The sequence below is a fragment of the Primulina huaijiensis genome, chromosome 4, assembly GCF_012295235.1.
Source record: "Primulina huaijiensis isolate GDHJ02 chromosome 4, ASM1229523v2, whole genome shotgun sequence".
NCBI classification, from domain to species: Eukaryota; Viridiplantae; Streptophyta; class Magnoliopsida; order Lamiales; family Gesneriaceae; genus Primulina; species Primulina huaijiensis.
The window spans coordinates 22226103-22251508 of NC_133309.1; the positions used below are offsets into that span (position 1 = coordinate 22226103).

The 25406-nt window shown below is 33.9% G+C and overlaps 4 protein-coding genes across 4 annotated transcripts; 1 reads left to right on the forward strand and 3 right to left on the reverse strand.

Annotated features, from left to right (window-relative positions):
- Positions 1–5454: 5454 nt before the first annotated feature.
- LOC140975443 (E3 ubiquitin-protein ligase RING1-like) lies at positions 5455–9249 on the reverse strand. Its single transcript, XM_073439160.1, has 2 exons — positions 7954–9249; positions 5455–5780 (listed from the first exon to the last, which is right to left on the reverse strand). The coding sequence occupies exon 1, from the start codon at positions 9083–9085 to the stop codon at positions 7955–7957; it is 1131 nt and encodes a 376-aa protein (XP_073295261.1). The 5' UTR covers positions 9086–9249; the 3' UTR covers positions 5455–5780; position 7954.
- An 818-nt stretch (positions 9250–10067) lies between these two features.
- On the reverse strand, positions 10068–14319 carry LOC140975444 (uncharacterized). The gene is made up of 9 exons (XM_073439161.1): positions 14223–14319; positions 13889–13936; positions 12783–12852; positions 12521–12593; positions 11637–11695; positions 10866–11125; positions 10749–10782; positions 10530–10661; positions 10068–10417 (listed from the first exon to the last, which is right to left on the reverse strand). The coding sequence occupies exons 2-9, from the start codon at positions 13934–13936 to the stop codon at positions 10233–10235; spliced, it is 861 nt and encodes a 286-aa protein (XP_073295262.1). The 5' UTR covers positions 14223–14319; the 3' UTR covers positions 10068–10232.
- Positions 14320–15877: 1558 nt separating this feature from the next.
- Positions 15878–18416, reverse strand: LOC140975445 (ALA-interacting subunit 3-like). Its single transcript, XM_073439162.1, has 8 exons — positions 18154–18416; positions 17952–18010; positions 17776–17850; positions 17173–17307; positions 17003–17073; positions 16624–16924; positions 16105–16394; positions 15878–16015 (listed from the first exon to the last, which is right to left on the reverse strand). Exons 1-8 carry the CDS (start codon positions 18209–18211, stop codon positions 15961–15963), a joined length of 1044 nt encoding a protein of 347 aa, XP_073295263.1. The 5' UTR covers positions 18212–18416; the 3' UTR covers positions 15878–15960.
- Positions 18417–23712: 5296 nt separating this feature from the next.
- LOC140975446 (uncharacterized) lies at positions 23713–25106 on the forward strand. Its single transcript, XM_073439163.1, has 2 exons — positions 23713–24181; positions 24808–25106. The coding sequence occupies exon 1, from the start codon at positions 23813–23815 to the stop codon at positions 24155–24157; it is 345 nt and encodes a 114-aa protein (XP_073295264.1). The 5' UTR covers positions 23713–23812; the 3' UTR covers positions 24158–24181; positions 24808–25106.
- Positions 25107–25406: the final 300 nt, after the last annotated feature.

Here is a 25406-nt window from a genome sequence, read left to right on the forward strand (position 1 = left end):
GTGTCACTCACCCATTGAATGTGATGAAATATAGAAAAATTGTGTATCCAATGGGTGAGTGACACCTCATCGGTGCTCACATAAGTGTGCACGGTAGGTGTGCAGCATATATATATATGTATGTGTGTATATGTATACATATATATATATATATATACATATGTATATGTGTGTGTTTTTTTATACAGATTATAAATATAATTGAAAAAAAATATTTAAAAATGTTTCGGAATCTAGAAACTACAATATATGTTCAAGACAACTTTAAAAAGTTATGTGTGGAGTAGGTCTACTGTGAAACAATCTAAAAAATCTATATTCGTAGAACGGGTCGACCGATGTAAACAAAAGTAATATTTTAAATATAAAAATAATATACTTTTTTTGACGGGTCAAGTAGATGATTCGTATCACAAAATTAACAAATGTAACATTCTTATGTTAGTTTTTGTGACATATGGGATGGAGAAAGTAGTTATTATAATTTTAAAATTTGCTAGATTAGATATAGCATCAATGGAAATTACGAAAACAATATAATCATAGATGATAGTAATATTATTAATTCAAATCTAGAGCAATTATTTTTTTTACACATGGATCTTATGGGTTGCAATACTTTGGGACAACACGGTGTCTTGAACTTTTACACATGGATCTTATGAGTCCAATGGAAGTGGAAAGCCCGAGTAAGCACTCTTAAATCAGACACATTTGATACTTTTAGGCTACGTTTGGTTGGAAGATAAAATAATGAAATGATAAAAAAGAATGATTGAAGTAGAAATATAATATATAATGATAAAATAATATTATGTTTGGTATGATGGTTAAGAATGTGATAATTAATAATCTTTTGATGAATTGACAAAATTGCCCTTCCACTTTTGCTGCGACGGTCGGCGGCGACGGCGGCGGAGGTCGGCCGGCTATCGACCGACGATCGGCCGACAGGAGGAGGGGGTGGTCGGCAGCGACACTCGGCGGTCGGCCGGCTGGAAGCGGCGGTGGCGGCGACGGTCGGCCGGCTATCGGCCAGCGGTCAGCGGACAGGAGGAGTGGGCGGTCGGCGGCGGCGGTGGTCGGCCGGTGGCAGGGGTGGTCGTCCGGCGGTCGGTGGAGAGAAGTGGTGGTGAGTTTGGATTTAAAGAAGGGTAAAATTGAAAAAATAGGATGGATTAAGAGTGGGATAAATAATCCTACGGGGTGAGTAGTGATTATTTTATCACAGTTAATATAACCTAATCATTCATAGGAGGGATTGACTTGGTTAAATAAAAAACGTACCAAACATGGGATTATGTGGGTTAAAAAAACATAAACCCACCTAATCCCTCCAACCAAACATTGCCTTAAGAAACTACATGCTAGAATTACTAATCTGCATAATTTGAGGGTTGGTAAGATCAAAACCGACCATGACAAAGAGATTGAGAATTCACATTTTGTATTTTTGTGTGATAAGAAGGGCATAACTCATAGGAAAGAGGCCAAACCTTAAGTATTTTAATGTCTTTGGATGTGTATGCTATGTGTTGAACGACCGAGATCATCTTGCTAAGTTTGATTCTAAAAGTGACAAATGTTTGTTTCTCGGATATTCTACCAGTAATCGTACATATCGAATGTTTAATTTAAGAACTAGAACGATTATATAATCCATTAATATTTTGTTTGATGATCCTACGGATCTGGCAGGTAAGACAATCGAGGAAGATGTAGTTGGACTGTTGGATACATCTGAGTCATTGGTCAGAACTTATATTGGGTCAGATTTTGCAACACTCAACACAACACTGCGTTTGTCTGACACATAAACATACAGTGATCAATGATGGGAAAGATATTCTCAGTAAAATTCAGAAGAATCGTCCATCATCACAGATCATTAGAGAAGTATACAGACATGCAAATTAAAAGAAAGGAGAAAGTTGACTACCAAAAAAATTATTGGTCTAGTATGCATGAATTATGTATACTGTCAGGTAAGACACTCTTGTTTTGTGTCACAAATTGAACAAAAAAAATTAATGATGCATTAAAAGATGAATTTTGGGTCAATGCTATGCACGAAGAACTTGAGCAATTTGTTCACAATGATGAGTGAGATTTAGTTCCAAGACCTGAGAATGTGAATGTGATTGGAACTAAATGTATTTTTAAGAACAAAACTGATGAATCGAGTAATGTTGATAGAAACAAAGCATGGTTGGTTGCTCAAGGATATACACAGATTGAGGGGATATATTTTGATTTAACATTTGTTGAGTCTGTCTTACTGTTACTTGTCATTGCATGTTATATGAGAATTAAATTGTATCAAATAGATGGGAAGAGTGCGTTTTTGAATGACATCTTGAATGAAAAACTTATATAAGTCAACCAAAAAGATTTAAGGATCAACATTACTTGGACCATGTTTACAAGCTTAAGAATGCATTGTATGGACTGAAATATGTTCCACGATCATGGTATGGTAGGTTGATAGAATATTTGCTTAACATTTGCTTCAAACTATGTGAAGTTGATAAAAAATTTTTTTTATTCAAAGGATAAAGGATGATATTTTGATTTGTCAAATTTATGTGGATGATATAATTTTGTGTGCTTCTTCACAAAAGCATGTGGATAATTTTGTTGAATGCATATCATCACAATTTGAAATAAGCATGGTAAGTGAATTAATTTTTTTTCTTGGGTTGCAAATTAAACAGTTGTATAATGGTATCTTTCTGTGTAAATCCAAGTATGCAAAGAATTTGGTCAAAAAAAATTCAAATGAGAACACTAAGCACGTGAAAACTCTCATGAGGTCTAGTGAAAAGCTGTCTAGAGATGATGTTGCCGAAGGTATTGACAACACTCTGTACTGCAGCATGATTGGTAGTCTTTCTTCTCTACTTAAGTGCTAGTCGCCCTGATATAATGTTCAGTGTATGTTTATATGCTAGATATCAAACTAATCTTAAGATCACTCATCTAAAGGTTGTCAAGTGAATTTTAATATATATTGCATGGACTATTGAATTAGGTTTGTGGTACACCAAAGACACAAATACAAATTTGGTTTAGTGACGTTGACTGGGCTGGTGACCTAGATGATAGGAATTGTACAAGTGGAGGTTGTTTCTATTTAGGAAATGATCTGATGTCATGGTACAACAGAGAACAAAACTGTGTGTCTTTCTCTACTTCTGAATCTAAATATGCGTCAAGCTATCATGTCAGCAGTTAGACTAAAATATTCGAAAATTAAAAATTAGCGTACCAAGACCAAACTTTAAAAGTTAACGATCAAAACCCAAAAATAGACAAGCTAATGGACCAAAAAATTCATTTTTTTTCTTTAATGTATTGATTTAATTAGAAAAAGTTGTTATGGAACTAAATGAAAAAGTCATTTTCCCTTTGAAACATGACTGAAGTTGTTATTTTTTCGACTCGTGAAAAACATTATTGACTCAGTTGTATATGGATTTGAACTTTCATGGTCTGTTGCATTATGTTAACAGTCCAGTGCAGAGGAAATTGTTCTTTTGATGGATTGCAGCTGCATGTCATATATCTTCATGTTTGAGCTCTGCTAATCTTTATTCATTTTCTTTATCGGCAAATTAAAGGTAGGCCAAAATCAAAATCCATCAATTAAAGGTCAATTTTGTATTTGAAATTTCTTAGATTTTTTTCGAAGATTTATTCTAAAGGATTTTCTCAAGATACCCTTTTCGCTATCAAGGCTCATGCAAGAATTCTCACCCTATTTCAGATGTATTTTAAGCAGGCAAGAAACATTGTAAAATGTTATAATTTTTTGTATGTTTGTTCTAAGTTTCTTTTTTCTTATTCATATTGCAGAATGTTAAAAGTAGTATTTCACGCTTCCATTAAGGATATTCGTCTGTATTCAGCCAGTTCAGACACCCCTTACTGCATTCAGCCAGTTCAGAGAGGCTACGACGACAGCCTCTTTACGGACGATGACGTTGGAACCAACACAACCTGTTATGTTGTCCAACAGCCACTCGATGATTTACCCAGTCTAGCAGTGTTCTTCAACCATGAAAATCCGAAGTAGGAGACTAGCTCTCCGAGTCTACGGATTTATAGTTCAAAGATCTTTTCGGCTGATTTCATCATCATAGAGTATGCTTCAAGTTGATAACCACGACGAAGCCACCGGACAACACTTCCTAACGATAGGCGGGGTTGAAGGGAACCCCGTGTGTGGATCATGAAGAATCAGGGGTGGGAATATTTTTCTTTCTTATGACAGAAGAACTCGGGACCACGAAAGGTGTATAATGAATAAAGCCTAGACATGTACAATAACCTACAAACCACGTGCAATGAATAAAGCCTAGACATTGCGATAACCTACGAACCACATATCAGGTAAACCTACGTAAGACCGCAGATGAAACTTTTGTGTCGAAACCTTGGATTTTTAAACTAGTTTTGCTCAAATGATGAATTCAAGAAGACGTTAGGATTTTATGATAAAGCTAGAGGATTTAATTTGTAAAAAACTATGTTGAAATTTGGCTCAAATTAGAACAAATGACTCGAACGAGTTCAAAATTTTTTTAAAATTTGTTGACCTTAATAAGATATATTTACCGCTATCATTGATTTAATTGTAGATATCTGAATGTTGGAATTATAAACAAATTTGGCTAGAATTAAGATATATAACAGGAACTCTACCTTTGATAGGATGGTCCTTTTTTCGAGTAAGAAATTAAGCATGTAAATTTTTTTCCTCGAGGGAGGAGTTACAAATGAATATCAAACCCGTTTTGGCCCCCAAATATCGAACATTGGTACAAGATAAATTATAAAACATCTACAAAAATACTAATATAATGCAATGTTCTAAAAAAACACAGCCTAAACGATAGGAGAACCCACCCACTGTCGCGATTTTTACAAAGACAATATCTCTACATGTTACACTAATCGACCGCTTAGGCAGCTCAAAATCCATATAGACAAATTAATATTTCAATTTTTTGTTTTTTTAATTTTAATTTATTTAAAACATATTATTTGACATATTTATTCATCAATTTGTATCAGATAAAAAGAGGAAAATGCAATGGATTTTAAGCTTGAACTCGATATAGAGAAATTGTTTTAGAAATATGAAGATAAACCAAAAAAATTAAATATTTCGTCTAAAAAAACCATCTAGACGCCCGCTTAAGGGGTGGACCCCCCGCCTATTATGTTTTAGAAGAGAAAGTGACTCAAGGCTAACTCTAGCTAGGAAAGGTTCGCAAGACACTTACTGCTATTCAAGATCAGATGTTGCATAAAGTAACATAAAGGCGCTAGTTTCTAACTTGTTATATAAAAGTTCAAAAAATAATGGCGATAGAATAGAGGAATAATATATTCCATATATAAAGAATAGATGAGAACAAACCATAGACACCATTCACAACCATTGGACTAGTATAAAATGTTAACTACGTCTTTATTAATTATATATAGAAAGAAAGTACTCGAAATGATTGTAAATGTGAATGACAAAACAAAAGAAAAAATTACTTGATTATCTATTTAACCCCATGTTTGAAGAGAGCACAAGGAAGAAAATATCAAACAAAATGGTGAGTCTATGTCACATATCATACATTCAAACAAATTAGGTTGCACCAAAATGAAAACTGAAGGAATGGCTACCTATTTTTTGTCCACAAGCAACCACTGAAATGCTCCAGAATTACTCGATCTCGTAAATATCCTTTTTGTTTCTTCGGCTTGGTAATTCTGTATACCTGGAAATAATACAACATTCAATCGATGGAAAACATGAAGTTGAACAAACAACAAACTCTTAATATATCACAAAGATGGAACATCTGAAACTTCAACAATCACAGAAGGCAATTACATTACACATGCAGTCACGAATACATATTTGCATCTCTGTAGCCAAGAATGCTTGCATTGCTCCTGACAGTAATAACCCTTATTGCAATTACAGGTAACTGGGTATGCTTCTACTAAGTAGTCAGTCATTGGCAGGGTTCAAATAAACAGCAACGGTTTGCAGAGTTTGATTCACTTTTCGGGGAAAAAAAAAATTTCAAATGCCAGTTCCGATCCTCAATTGCTTACCACCAATGAGAATGCCATCAGTTCCACATCAGTTTTTCCATGTGTTTTGTAAAGAAAGAGTAAAAAGAAAAGGAAAGGATATTAACGCAATTTGTGGTCAACAACATCCAGTGAACAAAATATTTTGTTTGTTTTCCTGACACACATCATCCGCAATTCGAACATAAATTTAAATCCAGTCATCCTTCAATATCCAGAAAATAGGATATCAAGGTACAGCGTCATCAGAGCTTCTATTGAAACAAGATAACTTTAATATAGAGAAACACAATGGAAGAAGCTAGTTTTCCTTTCTCATCCCCTGCACTAATTCTTTAAATGCAGGAACCTCGGATAAAAATGTGCGAGGTCGAAGCCTCCAAACAAAAGATAGCCTATTTAAGATATGATATGTAATACACATTATATCCGTTCTGCCGAAAACCATATTTGTGTATGTTCCTGAATGTTAAGATCTCATAAGATAAAACTATCGCCAATTTCTATCAATTGTGTTAAGTCGTCATAGAAACTGCCAAACTAAAGAAACATAATTTGACGTTAATTATATTCGAGAATCAACAATGAAGAAGAGCAATCATGCTTATGAAAGATCGGGAACAAAGCAGAACTCATGCATATGTAGTAAAATATATTGACGAAAACAGAGGCTGCGGAGGAGTAGAGCCTGAACCAAATGAATAAAAAAAGTTCGGATTGACCTTGGACCATAGCAGTGAGAACTTAGTGATTTTAATGTCAAACAACTAGCAGTATATGCTGTGAATTCCATAATTTAAGCCACTATTTCATCAAAATACACAATAAGATCGGTTACTCATTAATAGAGATATTAATTAAGTTTATTTCAAATAAGATGTTCAATATCAAATTCATCAATGACAAGCAGTTTAAGGTGAGTAATCCTGTAAAGCATCACTCTCATCAGGTAAATAGATGCCATTTAGGTGAATGGAGCCATGATAACACATAAAGGAAAACTTTATTTGATTCGAGTAATTTTTTCTTGTTGCTGAAGCTGAACCCTGGAATGAGCAACGAGGAAGCAGTTTTGGCAAGATGTTGAAAATTAATTAATCACTTTCATGTTGCTATGTATGCCTGTGCACAAACACATTCAACTTCAAACAATTTATCATTCAGAACAGTAGACACAAATCAGAATGATTATAGAGACCCAACAGCACAAGCTATAAATGTGTTTTGCAATGAAGACTCTTTTGCAGTGCACAAAAACTTTAAAAAGTAACCACTATTATCGTGGTACTCGGTCGTTCATCGATATGCACTTCCTAACTGGCACAATTCACAAATTTATTCATCAACAGACATTAGTCAGCCACAAAAATGAGACTTAAACAAGGAAACATGTTTGACTTGTTTCTCTAACACCAGATATGCCTCCAGATCAGAAATGTAAACTTTATAGCATTATTCATAACAATATCTTCTGTTGTCTAATATTCTTAACTTTAAACATATCGAGATCGCTTCCTTGTTTCTGTCTTTACTCTTTTTGATAGAAAAAATCTTCTAATATAAGAACTTTAATTCACATACGCCCAATGTACAACAAAACCCAAAACTAAGTAGTAACTTCTAAGCAACCAATGGCCCAATCACTGGGCTAATGGGCTGCACCCAGTCACCTCTTTATTCCAACAGATTTGAACCAACAAACTTGGAAAAATAAAATTTTAATACATTTGTCTTAAAACATTCAAGCAATAAAGCAATGCATTTATACAATAAAACATGATAAAAACAAATCATCACCTAAACACAAAAGTAAATTGAAGGGAAAAACCCTGAACCACAACAGAAACATACTTCAGTCGAGGTCCTCCTCGTTAGCCTGTTCTCTTCCCCCTCCTCCGGAGTTGGGATTGGATGCTCCATTGTTACTATTGTTGGTGTTGGTGTTGGTGTTGGTGTTGGTGTTGGTGTTCCCTCCATCGCTGCTTCCAGCTCCTCCACCCCCACTATTGCTTGTCTCTGCTGGTGAACCAAATCCTCTAAAAAGCCATGGGAATGGTATCCTAAACCTCCTTTCCACTGTCCTTGGTGTCTGTGGATTTGCGTTATCGTCATCATAAATGCTCTCCAGACTTCCACCACCAGAACCCAAACCTATAGTAACACTACTATCACTGTTCCTTCTACCATTATCATTTGACTGCCCTGTTTTCCGGTTCTCATAATCTTGGTCATCAGTAGGCAACTCATATCGACAAACCGGACAGGAGTTATGTAGCTCAAGCCAAGGCACTATACAATCCATGTGGTAAATATGTTTGCAAGGCATCTGTTTAGCCTCCTCATTCAACTCAAAACTATCTTTACAAACAGCACATTGAGATGAATCCGACACCAACATCTCCTCGTTAATTTTTATATCCGGCAATCCCTCCACCGCAGATTTCGAAGCAGGAGGTGTCCCATAACGATTTGGATCATTCTCCGCAAGCTGCTGTATCAATTGCTCCAAACCAGGCCCCATAAAATAATCCCCCAAATTCGTCGGAAGCCTAAAGTCGACCCCTCCACCACCTGGTCCACCTCCTCCAGGTGTTTCAAACACAAGCTGAATATTTGCCCCCCTCGCCTGTAAATTATTGATGTAATTATTCAGAAAAGCATATGGATTAAATTCGTTTGGGGATCGGTCGCCGAAAAGCGCAGACAGATCGTCAAATGTCTCCAATCCACCTCGGCCGGAGGCAGAGGAAAAGATAAAGGGTAAGGGCGGGAAACCATCGTCAAAAAAGCGGTTAGGGCCAACGTTAGTAGGGTTTGATGGAGGCGCGGTGTCCGATTCCTCCAAAAAACCACCTTGACAGATCGGGCAAACAAGATCCGCATCTGGAGACGGCGGGGGTGTGATGCTGACTTGCCGTTCGCATTGGTAGCAGAAATACAGCAGCGGAGCGACGGCGGCGCCGACAGTTCCCGCCGAAGACATTATAATCTCGTGATTCTGCGAGTATCTAGATGAATCTACGTCCACCGATTGTGCACAGAGAGAAATGAATTTCGCGGATGGGGAAGATTTTGGGGAGATGAGTTCGGGCGAAGGAAAATGGAAGACCAAAGGAAGCCGTACAGTGGTGGCGGTGATTGGGAAAACGGGTTTGTTCGGTTGATTGCATTTTAGTTTCGTACAATTAGAACCAAAAACGTTGTTATTTTTCCGATCTTTTATAAGTCGCTACTTGCTACTAAAATTTAGTCAAATCTTGATGGATAAATATAGAAGTGAATTCTATATTCCAATTTGGACACAATTATCTTAATTGCCAAATATTTGGAAGTCAGTTTTAGCAATCTATTGAATGAGTGGTTTTTATCAACTTTAAAAATAAGGATTTGTTTTGTTTAAATTAGAGCGGAGAAAAAAAATAGTTATGTCGTCTTTATGATCAGAAATTGATCTAAACGTGTAAAGAAATAAGTAGAAATGATATTTATTTTATCGTATCATAATATTTGAAATTTCATTGAATTTAAATTCTTTACTCGTATGGAAATGAATATTCAATGTGAATTTTAAAAAAATTCAAATTCTAAGATATCATAATATTTGAAATTCATTGAATTTAAATTCTTTACTTCGATGAAAATGAATATTCATAGTGAAACTTAAATACAAATATCATTTAGTTTTATACTTCAAAATTTTCAAATTCTAAAATAATTTTTAGTTATACGCGTGTTATGAAATTAAAACAAATATTACTGTAATAAAATAATCATGTTTTATTTCAATGCTTTTTATTTACTCAATTCGGTCAAAGTCCATTTTCAAATTATTCAAAGTAAAGACTAGAACAAACTTTATTTTAATGAAAAATATGGAAAAAAAATTAAGTATTTGAATTATGTATCATTTTAGATTTGAAATTATTGTGGTTCTCATTTAATTTTAANAGTTGACATGCTCATAATAGATATCATTTAACAAATTTGTTATCAAATCAAATCCCTTCACTTGTATCCTTTCATCCAAATACAACTTTAAGTTATTCAAATCGAGATTATGATCATGATATTTTGAATCATACAAAACAGGATCAAAAAAACTAAAAAAGATGAACTCAAAAAACTTATTATTAACAACTGATAACACGGGAAAGCCTCTCGAAAAATATGCTGCACATGCTTGTGCTGAACATCAGCACCTCCCTCATCCACTCTGGTGCCACTTTTTCAAACGTCCCTAACGACAGCACCTGGTATAGGAGTTCTGCTTCTCCGTGCATGTTAGGTATCCATGTCAAACTGAAAGAATAACCTGCTGGAGAAAATTCTACTGAGTCCGGTAAAAGAATCAGTTCTTTGTCATGTAAATTTACAAAACAGAAAGACCTAATAATCCTAGTATCTGGCCTAGCGTAACTGAAGATTACCACTTGATTGGTGTAGCGCCTGTATACATGGTTTACTACTTTGACTATGACGGGAGACTTTCATGCCAAGTACTGACTCGACAAGACATTGAAACAGGCAGTAAACAGCATTACTGTCCACGGCATCATCCCCTACCATCAAAACAGTAATTAAATCTCCAGGTTGTCGGACAATGTAGAGATATCATTTGAGCAATATGTTGGCCTTTTGGAACATACCTGGACTGTTGATCTTAATTTGACAAAAAGCAGGCTGGATCATAACATCTCAATGGTTAGGCTAAACTAGAAAGGCACACTTCTAGTAAACTGAATGCCTACGTAATATGTATGTACCTTTTGGATGCTCAGAGACGCACAATCTGTCAGATGCTCATGCTCCCCATCAACGTGAGTGTTGGCTGTGCCTTCAGTTATAAGCTCAAGTTTCCTTTTTTTTGCTGATCTAAGTACATATTTACTACGTGTTCCTTCAGCTGAAGAATCTTGACGTGAAGTTCGCTGCTCACTTTCAATACCCTTATTCGCAGCACAGTTTGAGCATTCTTGTAATTCAAACTTACGAAGCTTTGAAATTTCTTCTGAGAGATCCTTGTCTATGATATCATGGAATACAAACTATTTAGAAACTGACACAAGGCAAGTGTCTTGAGGAACCTTCGGAAATCATAAGTAACAATAGAATGCAAGGGTACCATAAAAAGTTTTTTTTAAGCTCACATGACGAATATTTTAACCACGCGACAAGCATGCTAATATGAAGAGTATTCTACCAGAGTAACAAGCGTGATTAAAAAAGATAATTCAACTTTGTGAACCAAAATTGGTCGTGCTAACGATAAACCAATGCCTTATTTCCCAATACTTTTGGAATAATCAAGCTATTCAGATTAAGCGACAAAGTTTCCAAGGTTAGCAAAGTAAAATTGGGTCCAGTAAGACACTAGTTCAGTCAGCAATTAAACAGAAGTCCTCAAAATCTACACTATCACACCAACACTATGGTGCAATGATAGCAACTGACGAACTTTCAACTTAGGAAAGCGCAGAAAGTTCATGGTCACAACTATTTTATTCGTGAATTAAAAGAGAGTGATGTATCCTTACTTTTCTTATTTTCTTCCATCAAAAGCTTTTGGCACTGAACATGTTCATCACCAGAAGATCTACAGCCAAAATATGTACACAAATTTAAAGAGATCTGGTAATATTTAGGGCATGATTGGTACGTTTGAATGGAATCAACTTCGGAATGGAATGTGGGAGGTAATGGAATGAGAAATTTATTCTTTTCTTGTGCTTGGTATCAAATAATACTAGAAATGAATGGAATAGAAATATTTTTATAATCAAATCAAATTTTTATTTAAATATTAAAAAATTTGTTTATTATTTATCATTAACATTTTATGATTATTATTATTATTAATGTTGTCCCTGTCAAATAATGACTAATTTTATTTAATTTTGAAATATCATTCTTAAATGATACTTTTAATATTATTCTTTAATTTATTTATTCTTATATTATTATTAATTTCTTATCATTTATTTTTGTCATCAAATAATAATAATAGTAATAACAGTTTTATATTTATTGTTCTTATAAAATTATTGTTATTACTAATATTATATTTCCTACTATTTGTGATTTTTATTTATTTATTATTAATATTGATTTATTATAATTGTTTATAAACAAAGATAAAATTTCTATAATTAAAATATTTGAAAAATAAAAATGATAGAATATATTGATAAATATGTACAATAATAAATATGAAAAGTAAATAATAAGAGGGGATGAGAATGGGTAAACCCAACCCAAATGGGTTCACGGGAATAGTCATTCCTATTGGAATGGGTATTCCCATTCCAACCAAGCATGAAAATGGGAATGAGGTTGGGACCTCATTCTAATGTACTAATCATGCCCTTAAAGATTACCAAGTGGTAATGAATAAATGCATGCCTTGTAGCAGCCAGTTCACCTTTTTAAGTCATATACTTGTCCATGTAGCTTGTCATTTTCACTTTTCAAGTATTCTATCATTTCATCCGCAGCTGCATTTAACAGGAGTATTGAACATATGAGACAAACCTCAACTCCTGACTAATCACCAAAAGCTCGCATTAACATAAAATAATGAAGGATGCATGTACTGAATGAACAACAAGAAGCTAAACAGCAAAACGGTATAAGCTTTAAAACAAAACAAAAAAGGAAAAAAGTAAACAGAGTTGGTATTGTACCAGCTGCATAATTCCTGAATTTTAGTTCTTGCTCACGATTCAGCTTGTCTAGTCGGGATTCTTTTTCTTTCTGACAAGATAAGAAAGGAAAAAAGCTCGAAGATGATAATAAAGTTAATTCCATACAATCACATGTATAGAATGTTAGACATAATTGTACTATAATTATGATAACTGAAATGATGCTTAATTGAAATAAAGTAAATGGGAAACAAAATTAGTCCAGCAGCTGATTCAGCAACCAAACACAACAGTGACGAGAGCTGTTCCGGTAAAGCTAACATTCTAGCAAAAGATCAGCACAGAGGCATGGAATCAATACTGAAGCGGTAGCTATCGAGCACAGCTGAACAACTAATTCCATCAACCAACAGATACATAACTCTGAATGACTGGTAGATAACATAGTATACTGTAGACTTTAACTCCAATTCAGCAGAGACAAATGCTCAGGTTGTTGTTACCAAAGCCCAATTCATGAGGGACAGAGTTCTGACATTTATTTGTAAAATATATACCGAAACCCGGGAATTCACAATTGCCTAATAAAAATTCTCATCTCACTTAGGTGCTTTGAAAATCAATTACCATCCATTTCCATGGCACATTTAAAACCAGTAACAATCGAGGCAAATTGTTGCTTAAGATGAACAAAATACTTGCCTGAATATCATCACCTTGAACAAACAAACAGACAAACAATAAACAACAATAAGCTAAAATGCCAAGAGAATTTGGGAGAAAATTTTCAAAACCCGATGTGTAAATTGTAAAATTGCCTCCATATGTATAGGCTTGATTCTCGCACATCAAGTGCACCACTAATTCCATTCATTATCACTTAAAGCTCCCTCTTCCAGAACAGGTCATTAAGAGCTCACTACTCCACCACCATCATCGTGGTAAGTTTGGGGGGATGTAGGGTCAAACTACATGAATGTTTAATCATACCCAGTCACGAAATTAAAAGGTTCAAATCGGGCCCTTATTTGTTCTTCAACTCAATTTCAAATCATTCCTATTATCACGTATTAAAGCCACAATTTTTGTTCGCAATAGTCCAAATTTTCCAAAACACAAAAGTACATAGTGGTAGAAAGAGAGACCTTGAGTTTGCAGTATTTGTTGTAGAGCTTCGCATAAAGCACCTCCATCTAAAATCAACGTAAACAACAAAAACAAATAAGTTCAGTAACAACAAAACTTTTCACAAGATCCACTCCGAAGCAAAAAAGAACATAAAGAAATCGAAAGTCTTTTTTCCGTATCCCCTCAGTCTAATCCTCTCAGATGAATAGGTATTGACAGAAAAATATCCAGAGGATTTTGGTCGAACACCTTACTGGCATGGGGCGCACCTATATATTTGATGAAATACAAGTAAAATTGAGCCGCGATAAGCTACGGAGAACGAGGAAGCAGAAGCAGCCGGAGAGATACCTGAAAAGTGCAGTCTCCGTTCCGGGATTGATGAAATTGAATTTTTGGCGGGATTTGTTCAGTGTTTTCGAGATTTTGAATCAGCACACATCGTCCTGATACTCCTCATATTTGTTTTATAATAATGAAAGAAAAGAACTGCATTTTTTAAAAAATATATTTATCCATGAAAATTTTTGTGAGACGATTTCTTATTTAGGTCATTCATGAAAAAGTATTACTTTTTATATCAAAATTATTACTTATTATTGTAAATATGAGCATGATTGACATGTATCACGAATAAAGATTTGTGAAACTATATCACATAAGACATACTATTGTCTTAGTGATTTTGGTTTTTTATTTTGAAATGTTAGCCTACTATTTTTTTATTTTATGATTTTAATCTTTGAGGATTTCAATAAATCAATTATGTTATGATTTAAAGGTTGTATCTGCGGTTGTTTTTAAAAGTGATCATGAATTTTTTTTATATAACTTCGCAAAATTTTGTAAAAGAAAATTATAATAACTTTTTTTAATCATTTGCAAACACTACCTAAATCAATCAAAGCAAGTCCTTGTAACAAGGGTGTCAGCTCGGATGGGTTGGGTCGAGTTGAGCAATAGTACTATTCAAAAATTGTTTAACCCGAACACAAGTCAACCCGAACCCGAACCCGGATCAACCTGATTAACCCGATTTCGATTTTTTTTAAAATTTTTTTAAAGAAAATTAAATAAAATTCAAAAAATAATAATAATATTTTAATTTAAACACATAATAACAAAATCTCCCTCATATATATGATTTGAATTTGAAAATATAATTGTAGAAAAATAAAATATATTTACTAAATCAAATAAACATTTGTTTAGAAAATAAAAAAATGTTCAAAATAAATATTAAATTATGAAAATTTATGATATAAATATACAATAACTATTTTTTTAGATATACAATATATAAAAATTTAGGTTATATTTATTAATTATATTTTTATAAAAAAAATTAAAATTTTCGGGTCAACACGGGTTGACCCGAACCCAACCCAACCAAACCCGATCATTTTTTCGGGTCAGCTATCGGGTCCAACCCGATCTGATCCGAACTCTAAAACCTCAAACTCAAACTCAAATCTGATTTTTTTCGGGTTGAATCGTGTCGGATTGGTGAGTAATATCTGATTTTGATACCCTTACATTGTAACAAAATTTTAATTAGCAAAAACAAATGTTCAATGCATTAGGATCTCGATTCCCGAATTTGAGACCTCGTATCTTTATTTGGACACTGATGTGTAATCCAGTGTTTTGCAATGTCCAGCTAGTGGTTAACAGATAGATTAGCATACACAAAATTACCTCCCATTTCAAGAACAGGAAAAGAATAATAGAATGTTTTATGTTTCTACATAATTTAAAAAAAGATAGGATATCTGGTAAACGAAAGTTGGAATTTTATCTAAATATGATTTACATTGATGAAACATCGATTTACGAACATATTGATGAACATGACTTTTATTTCATCTTCTAGAGATGAAATTCAACTTCAAATATTTAAATCGTGTGAGTCTCTCGTGTTTAAAGAGATTAATCTCATACTTTGAGATTCTAATATACTTGTGTAACTAATTCACTCACTATATCACAGACAAACAGACGGTAAATACTGAAACTATCCTATTATATTGACAAGTGAAACATCACATCCCGGTTAATAATTATGTATCAAAGATTAAGAATAAAAAAATTAGTAAGAGGCAGGATCTTTGTTCCAAGATAAGTATGCTGGATCCCCTAAAGGCCTGCAAAGATCACCAAACTTTATATAATTAGCTTCACTTCATTTTCCCAAACTCTTACATTTAACTGAATCTGCACAATAATTAGGGACCTTGGCTTTAGGAGATACACAAGGATGAAAGCTATAGCAAGAAATAAGCAAATCCCACCAACTGTGATGTAAATTTTTCCCAAGAAATCGTTCTTTCCACCAATCCAAGTTGTTGTAGATATCACTAGATTCTTTTTCCCGTCGAAAGAATAGGTGTTGTAGTTGTTTTGTATCACTACTGTTATCTTGTCATTGGCTTCAAGATCAGTCTCGATCCTCCCGTAGAGTTTGCGAAAATTGGGCAATGCTGCAGTTCGCATCCAAACAAGAAGATCTTCTTGCTCACTCAACTGCAGATGAGAAAGGAAAACATTGAGATGTAGATAAAAGATAGGGATCAAATACGAGTTAAGCAAGGGGGGTTGTGGGAAGAGGCAAGGGGTCATCTTTTTCTCTTCAAGTTAAAATATTGAAGTTCTGTGTTTAAATTTTATAAAATCAATTAAGTTGCTCCCTTCATCCCTTCTCTCCTCTGAATCACTGGATTCGCTGATAAGTATGAGGTGAAGTTGGACTAACGGGTATGCTCTCGTTGAGTTTTGCTCCCCCAATAAGGCCTCGAGTTTGGAAGTTTTTCGGATATACATTGGATCCGAATTTATGGGTCCTGTCGCTTCTCCATGCGATGTCTTTCTTGTTGATTGGTATGGTGTTCCCATTTATTGAAATAGTGTATGTGTCATTGAATAAACTCCACGCGACTAGACCACAAGGAACAATGGGCTTGCGATCGTCATTGAAAGCCTCTGGCTCACATGTCTTTGTCTTTTGCTCATTTTCTGGGCTCTTGTACTGCTCATCACTTCTACTTTTTACATATCTGCATCAAGAATAGGACATTTAACTCAAAAGGAGAGTCACAATAGTTACAATAAATGAAACAGATAATTTCACGAACCGGCGATGGTTCTGATAGAAATCATCCAGCTGATAGTACACAAAAATCGGCTGCTTCATCTTCTTTGGAACCTTGAGACACAATCGACAATTCATGCGTTCAATTTAACTAGAGAATAAAGGAACAAAAAGGGATAACAAAAGCTATCAAATCACAAAAATGAGACAAACATTTAAGGTCCTGGTACAGGTTTTGTTCGTTCTGTCATCCTGGATATAACCAATCCTCGCGAAATGTGCAGCTTCATCGTCATTGGCATTTGAAGAAATGCAAACCTCATCATATCGGTGTACAATTTCGACAACCTACAAACATGCTTGACAAACAAAGAGTTCAGCTATATGCATCAAATAAATCTCAAAATTGCCACAAAGAGTCAGGATGACCTGTATAACGAAAAATGTTTGAAATTTCATGCCTAACTTTTCGAAAAAATCCAATCTCATCGCCAAAATCTATTGAATCACCGCACAAGCTGATTCATATTACAATAATCTTCACCATTCTACATAACACAGAGACCAACAGGTTTGTATACATGACTTTCCCGTTTATCCTACTCATCATAACAGTGCAAACTAACATGTAACCGAAAACGGGCTCCTCGATTCTAGCTTAACAAGATTTAGACAAAACTACTTTAGATCATGAATGAACCAGAAGGAACAGTTCCATCCCAAAAAATAAGTCGGAATCAAATTCCTTGTTCCGCCCCTACACAATATTAAATCGGAGCAGTCAATCAATATATATGATATAAATAGAACATTTACGGCATCGGATGCGGACAAGGAGGAGAGGCCGATTGGAATAAAGGTAATGCCAATAAAGATGAAAGTTGATATAACCTGAATAGAATCAAAAGATACAACAATGAGCTAATCAATCAACAATTTTTATGAAAATGCATAAGAAGCCAATAAACTTCTGCACACACTGAAATTCTTACCAATCCTGGAGTTAGAATCGGCTTGCATGCAGGAAGTTCTTGCTGGGTAAACCTAGAATCTGAAAATTTTCGGAATTTACAAAAAAAAAAATCGCAGATAAAATCAAGAAAAACTTAAATAAAAAGATTATCAAAATCCCATATAAAATACGACGCAAAAACTATAAATTTCATTCGAAAATACGAAAACGAATATCCCTACATCTGGGTTTCTTGGATTTCTTGGAAGATGATTGGGAGACTCCATCTCCAGAGCTCATCGCGTAAATTGTGAACAAACCGAGATCACCCTTTTATTTATCTAATCGGTTACAAAAAATCGGCATAATCCTTAAAAATTGTGTGATTTCGGGAAGAGGAGGAAAATTTCCAGCATCTGATTGCATGGATTACGCTTCAAAGTTTCCTTTATCCGTTTCGTTTCAATTTTCAATTTTTCAAAGAGATATTTTTGAAATTAAAGAATTTAATCAGAAAATAAAAGTTCGTTGGAGATTGAAACGCGGGCGGGGAGAAAAACGGAAAGTATTCTTTCAAAATAAAATAAAATCTGAAAATATGAATATTTGATATTAATTAATGTGATTCAACAGTGGGAAATTTTTGGAATTTATTTTTTCTATTTTTTCGGAACATCTTATATAATAATCTATGTACATTGTTTTAGAACACAAAAACTTCTACGAGACAATCTTTTTATTCAATTTTATGAGACAAATCTCTCATATGATCTCATGAAAAAGTATTACTTTCAATCCAAAAAATATTACGGTTCTCTCGTCTCACGGATATAAATCATTGATATTGTCTCATAAGAGACTTACTTGTAATAGAAAATGTGGTTTTCACTTTTTGGGTGGGGTTGAATAATGAAGATAGAAGGCATGATGAAGAAGACTTAAAAGATCATCCACTCCGGTGATGATTGGATTGTGGAAACTGATTGTTATTTGTGGTGAAAGCTACTAGCAAATCTCAAATGCGTCATCATGTGAATATATACATCAAAGAAACTCTTGTATAACGGTCTTATGGATCAATTTTATGAGACAAATTTTTTATTTGGATTGCTCATGAAAAAATATTATTTTTTGTCAGAAATATTTGTAATACTCCAAATATATATGTATATATATATTTAAAAATATATATTATAATAATATAATAATAATAATTAAAGCTTTAAAATATATATTTACGGTTGCTTCTTAATATATCAATAACCTATCAAGGTTGGCCTTAACACTTGACAACATTCCAACATATATTATTGGTCATAAATAAGCTTCATTTTACTCAGAAAAACACGCAAAAATAGACCAAATTGTTCTGAAAAAATGTTGGAAAAAGACTAGGATAATACCCCTAAATAAGAAAAAAAATCTGAAAATAGAATCTCTTCAAAAATTCCTAAAAATTCCCAAACCCTCATATTCATCTCAGAAATCATCTAGACTAGAAGGTGGTACAAACCTACAAGCAGAATCGGAGCAAAAAAATGAAAATCGTGAATAACACGAGTTGTACAAGTCCAGAATTCGCTCTTATTAGGTTGCATGTTCATGCATTTAAAACTCGTGTTTATTGCTTGTTTTAGGTTTTGGTTATAACATAAAGGTTGTTCCTTGTGTTATATATAGTCCATGCATGGCAACAGATTATCCTAAAAGTCATCGGAGTGTTATTTTTTTCCGGCCACTTATTGGCATGCCCAATGTTTTGAAATTTCAAATTCTAGATAAAATCGGATGCGATTTTATAAAATGTTATATACGTAGATCTTGATGAGTCAAGTCTATCTTGAAAGTTCCAGCAGTGCATGGTGTTGGACGCTCGGTCACACGCCTTAGCAGTGGAGCGTGTAACCCACTTGTCATTTTGATGACCACAATTTTTATTCCCGAGGTTTTTTGCACTTGTTCTAAACTATAATTCAAATTTCAGAATTTTCGGACTAGCCTATGAATTTCTATGAATTTTTTTATGGGAAAAAAACAAGGTAATTTGCCACAAATTTTCATGATTGATAACTTCGACATTGATTCTTCTGGATTTCAATCATGCATACTGTTTTTTAACTTGGTTACTGAAAGTAAAACGTTTATCATGATGTCAAGTATATCCAAGTTCCATTAAATGGTCGGAAACAGTATCGGAAGTTGCCTTTTTCAGGCTGCCAAAACCCCTTAAAGACATGTTTAAAAATACCCAATATGGACAAAATTGGTTTAGAATAATATTTTAAATATTATTTGTTGGTAGATTTTGAGCCTTGGCAGATTTTGATCCTTACATACCCAAAACTCCAAACTCATTATATATTCCTCATCTTCATCCTTACAAATTTATTGGCTAATATGTTAAATAATATTTTTAAAAAAAGTTAAAAGTTAAAAATAATTAAAAAAAATTTATATATTAATCTAGGCAGCCGCCTTGGCAGATTTTGAGCCTCTTAGACGATGACCAAACTGCAGCGCCCAAAGGCATCGTTTTTCTAAAACTAAAAGTACTTGTCATTTGTTGGTTATTAGCAGCACCATAGAAACTTCGCAAACTTAATCATTCATCTTGGCCATGAACCTCCTTTTGATTTTTTATGGTAAGTTGGTGTGGAAAAGCTGGTACTCGATATGAAAAGGTGGGTCGATTCTTTATGTCATCTCGTCTTTCTTGAATACCAGATCCGGCTCAGTTATTGATAGAATGAATAGATATGCGGCTTCTTCTACCTACACTTACCGCGGCGTAGGCCAACGTGCGATGCAAGACAGGATAGCGCATATAAATTAATATCGAGACCACGAAACTTTATAAATTTAGAAATTTATTAATTAATGATTAATTATTTTGAATCGTAACTTTTCTATTCAACTAACATTAACTTCATCACATAAAAAAATCTTACCTATTATATTTCACTAATATGTGTATCATATCCATGAATTAATATATAACAATAATAATTTTAGAAAAAATTAAAGAGATATTCATTGTTTTTAATAATTAAAAATATTATATGTATTAATAAAATAATATTCATTGTTTATTTTAAGTACAAATACCTCCTGAATACTTGTAGTAGTTATGCATGGAATTAGTCATAAAAACGATAATTCTTCACCATTTTTTGTTACAATTTGAGAAAGCAATATCAAAGTTGTTGGTTTGAGGAAAAAAAAAAATTTGATTTTGATGATAACAAAACTTGTTATTGTATTTCTAATATATTTACTCAAATATGTAGCTGCTAGCTCAAGTTGGAAGTTGGAAGTTGGAACTCGAGATTAGTCCAACTGAAAATCTGGATGATATCTCATGACTGAGTAATGCAAATGACAAACCGTCAAATCCACGGATCATAAATTCAATTTGAGACAAGTTTTATTTCATGTTTGTTGGCTAAATCGGATGTTATCTAGGCAAACTGATGGTTGCACGAAAAACAACAATCAGTGGGCATGAGAAGTTGCGTTATTTTGGTTAACATGATCTGCTCTATTATCCAACTCAAACAATTCAGTATACATCCAAATCAAACAATTCAGTATGCATTACGAAGATAAGATAATGATCTACAAATCATTTTCACAAGTCAAAGTATGAATCAGAGTGTGAGATGCTGATAAATGACGATGAAGATAGGAGTTCTTTGTAGGCTGATCATGGCAGACCTCGTAAGCTTGGTTCAGTTTAGTAGACGAGCCAAACTAAATGAACAGTTTATCATACGAGCAAACTGAATGACCGGTTTAGCAGACGAGCAAAACTGAATGACCAGTCTAGCAGACGAGCCAAAATCACTCTAGCTGAAGAGCCCATCTGAACAAAAACTTCAAAATCAATTAGGCTCGGAAAAAGTGTCCAGCAAGACGAATTTGACTGTTTTAATATCAGAAATAGTACATAAACATTTTCAACGGTCATATTCTTGTGACTAACGTATATATTATTGTTAGAGCCTGTAAATACATCTTGAAGATCAAATACAGGCTTTGGAATGCGATTCAAAGCATAGACAGCATACATCAAAAAATTAGCTAGAATGAGAACAAGTTCATGGTGTAATGATACATCATACATTTGAGAGATAAATACGCTATAAAGAATTAAATCTTCACACACAATCATTCACACATATACACGAGAGTTGAGCTTCAAAGTTTACTTGAGTGAGTTTTCACTCAAAGACATTAAAGATTGTGTTTTGTAGTCTTGACATAAGAGACATTAAATATTATATGGATTGTGACATTGCGACCTATAATCACGAGTGTGGTAGGAGTTTCGATTATGCAAGAGATAAGTTCTAAGTTGAAACAAGTTTGTACAAAGAGTTGTATAAATCAAATCTTCTAGCGGATCATTCTCAATGGGAAGAAAGGTTGACGTAGGAGTTGTTAATCTCCGAACATTCATAAACAAATTCGTGTATATTCATTTATTGCATTTATTTATCATTTCTAATGTTTTAAATGTGCATTGTTGAAGCATTTTTGTGTTCTTCAAATACTAAAATATTGCATATCAAATATTTCAACCAAAATGTTTTTACTCATTCAACTTGTATATCTTTTAAATGATTTACAAAATATTTAATTAGTTTCTACGAATAATTATTTTAAGTGTATTATGTTTGATTTGCAAACCAAACTCGATTTAATTTATCGATTTTCATTATTTCAAAAATCGAGCTATTACAATGATTATCCTCTAATCAATCATATCAGAAGTTTTTGGATGTAACGAGAAAAAGTAAGATATCATTCCAACTAGATTTAAATTTCTAAGAGAAAAACAATATTAGAATCATATTTTACTAAATTGTTCTAGCCATGTTTATGATTTTAGATAATTATTAATTTAAAATATTAAGGGACCTTATATTTATTATATAAGAATCTTCCAAAAAATTATTATCTTTAATTTCGCGATCCAAATTGAGATCGAGAAAAAATATTATCTTAAAAAGATTATTAATTTATCCATTATATATTTAGCCAGATACTATAATTTATTTTACATTCAGTTTTACTCACATAAAATACTTCTAAAAAATAAAAACATTACACATCATATTTTCATTATAACTCCCAAAGTATATATTTTTCAAAGTAGTAACATTGATCTTTAAGAGATATAAGACAATACTAGTAGATATATACGTATTTTCCTGGACTCATGGGCCTAACAGCTCGATCCATTAACACCCAAGTAGGTGGGCTCTGCGCTGTCATGAGTATAAGGAAATAAAATTACGCATTGACTAACAACTATAGTTTTTGTCCTATAAGTAAGTGCTTGATCATAGTAATTGATATCAGAGGAGGTCATGAGTTCAAGTCTCTCAAGAAGCATACCGACGGTAGAGAAATGATAAAACTGATATCTAAGAGATATGAGAGAGAACCAGAAGATAGACACACATATCCCCGAACTCTAGTCCAACAGCCCGACCCATTAGCACCCAAGTATGTGCACTCTACATTGGCACGAGTATAAAAAAATAAAGTTGTACCTTAGCTAACAGCTACAACTTTTGACCTAGTTGTAAATGTTTGATAGTAACATTTTCTCTCCAAGATATTTGGAAAAAAACATTATCAACTATTATCTAAATTAAGATTTTTTAATGTAAAATTTAAATTTTGTCATATATTTGTCTATATGTGATCTTGGTCATATATATAATATATTGACAATTTATATATATAAATTACAACTTTCCCAATTTTATACGAGGATTGTCAATTGAGTCGAATTAGGTTGAAATAATATTGTGAATTAGGTTTAAAGAAATAGTATTGCAAACTGAGCTGAGGTAGATACGGGACACCCCAAATCCCACTCAATCTGCAAGAATGTCGGAGGCATACGAGAGGGTTCGGGCCGGGAGGCTGGCCTTCAAAGGCGGCGAAATCGCCACCCGAGACAAAGCAATAGACAAGAAGAAAAAGAAGAAGAAGAACAAGAAGAGCCTGCTCGACGACTTAGTACCGGAGGAGGACCCGAGTTTGAATGTCGTGGATCCGAGTCCGGGTACGGGGGAGGTGTACACCATCGACGCGGCGAAGAAGATGAAGTACGATGAATTGTTCCCTGTCGAATGTAAGAAATTCGGGTACGACCCTAATGCCAAATCCAAGTCCGTTGAGGAAGCCCTCGATGATCGCGTGAAGAAGAAGGCCGACCGCTATTGTAAATAAGTGGAAATATTCTCCCTTTGATAGGTGATGTGAAATTACTTTAGGGCTTTCTGATTTTCATGAATTTAATAGGTGTTGCCCGTTTTTCTTGATTTCTTCTGGTAAAGATTGCTCTTTTTTGTTAGGGTTACAGTTGGGCTGATTGATAATTGATAGTGAACATTTTCCCCGTGAAATGTAAAGTTGAGTTACTCATGTTTGATTTCAGTTTGTTGCTGTTGAAATATTTTCCTTTATGGTTTACGTTTGCTTCAGTTTTGGGACATCACTGATAATTGAGTTGCATTTCTTGTTTGATTGACGGCTTTCGACAAAAAAGAGGTGTTTTTGCTTGGCAATCGTAGTCTGATCTTGTATCTAGAGGATGGAAAATAAGTTAATCAAATTAAATTAAATAATTATGTGAAATGGAATTTATGGGGATAGAAAATGTCATGGAGCTTTTTGTTAATTGTTTGAGCTGTTTAGGTTTACAAAGTGTTCAAGCGGGCGATTGTTTATCATTTTATCTTGATACAAATTTCAGTTATGTGCTTTCAATTTGTTCTTTAGCAAGCCATTCAGGACTTTGAGAATCCATGGTTAGATGTTGTGTGCTGATTTGTAACTCTGGCTTCTGGGGCTGAAATTCTCCTTATTGCTTCTTACAGGGGCGAATAAATGTGCAAAAAGGGTTTTGAGGGTGCTCAGACTGATGATCTCAAAGGCTGCAAACTCAAAGCTTGTATTTCCTTGTATGTCCTAGGGGTTGTAATCTTTAGTTTTACTTCTGAATTATTTCTTGGAGGTTTGGTTAGTTTTATGAGGTACATCTGGTGCTGTTAGATCGAAAACTGCAGGGTTTACTTGAAGTGATTCATTGTATTGCATTGCAACTTGCAAGACACTTGTATTGAAATTGGGGTCAATTGGGTAGAGATCTTTATAAAGTAGAACTTATAACGCTTAATCCGTGTGGAATTTTTCAAGACTTCTTTCTTTCAATAGGGCTAACACATTTTAAAGTTTCAGGTAGTGTCTTCCAACAAAATATACTATAACTTATTGTTGCACTTTTGTTGGATTTAAATTTGATCAGACTCCCACATATACTCTTACTCTTCGCATCTTTGTTCTCATGCGTAACTGTTGCATGTACTTATGCACGGGAAAGACCCATTTTCATGTATCATGGAAGTTGATTCAGGGTTTCAATTTGGGGTGGGGTTTAATTACGTACGTTTGGAAATTGATATTATTTTCAATTGAA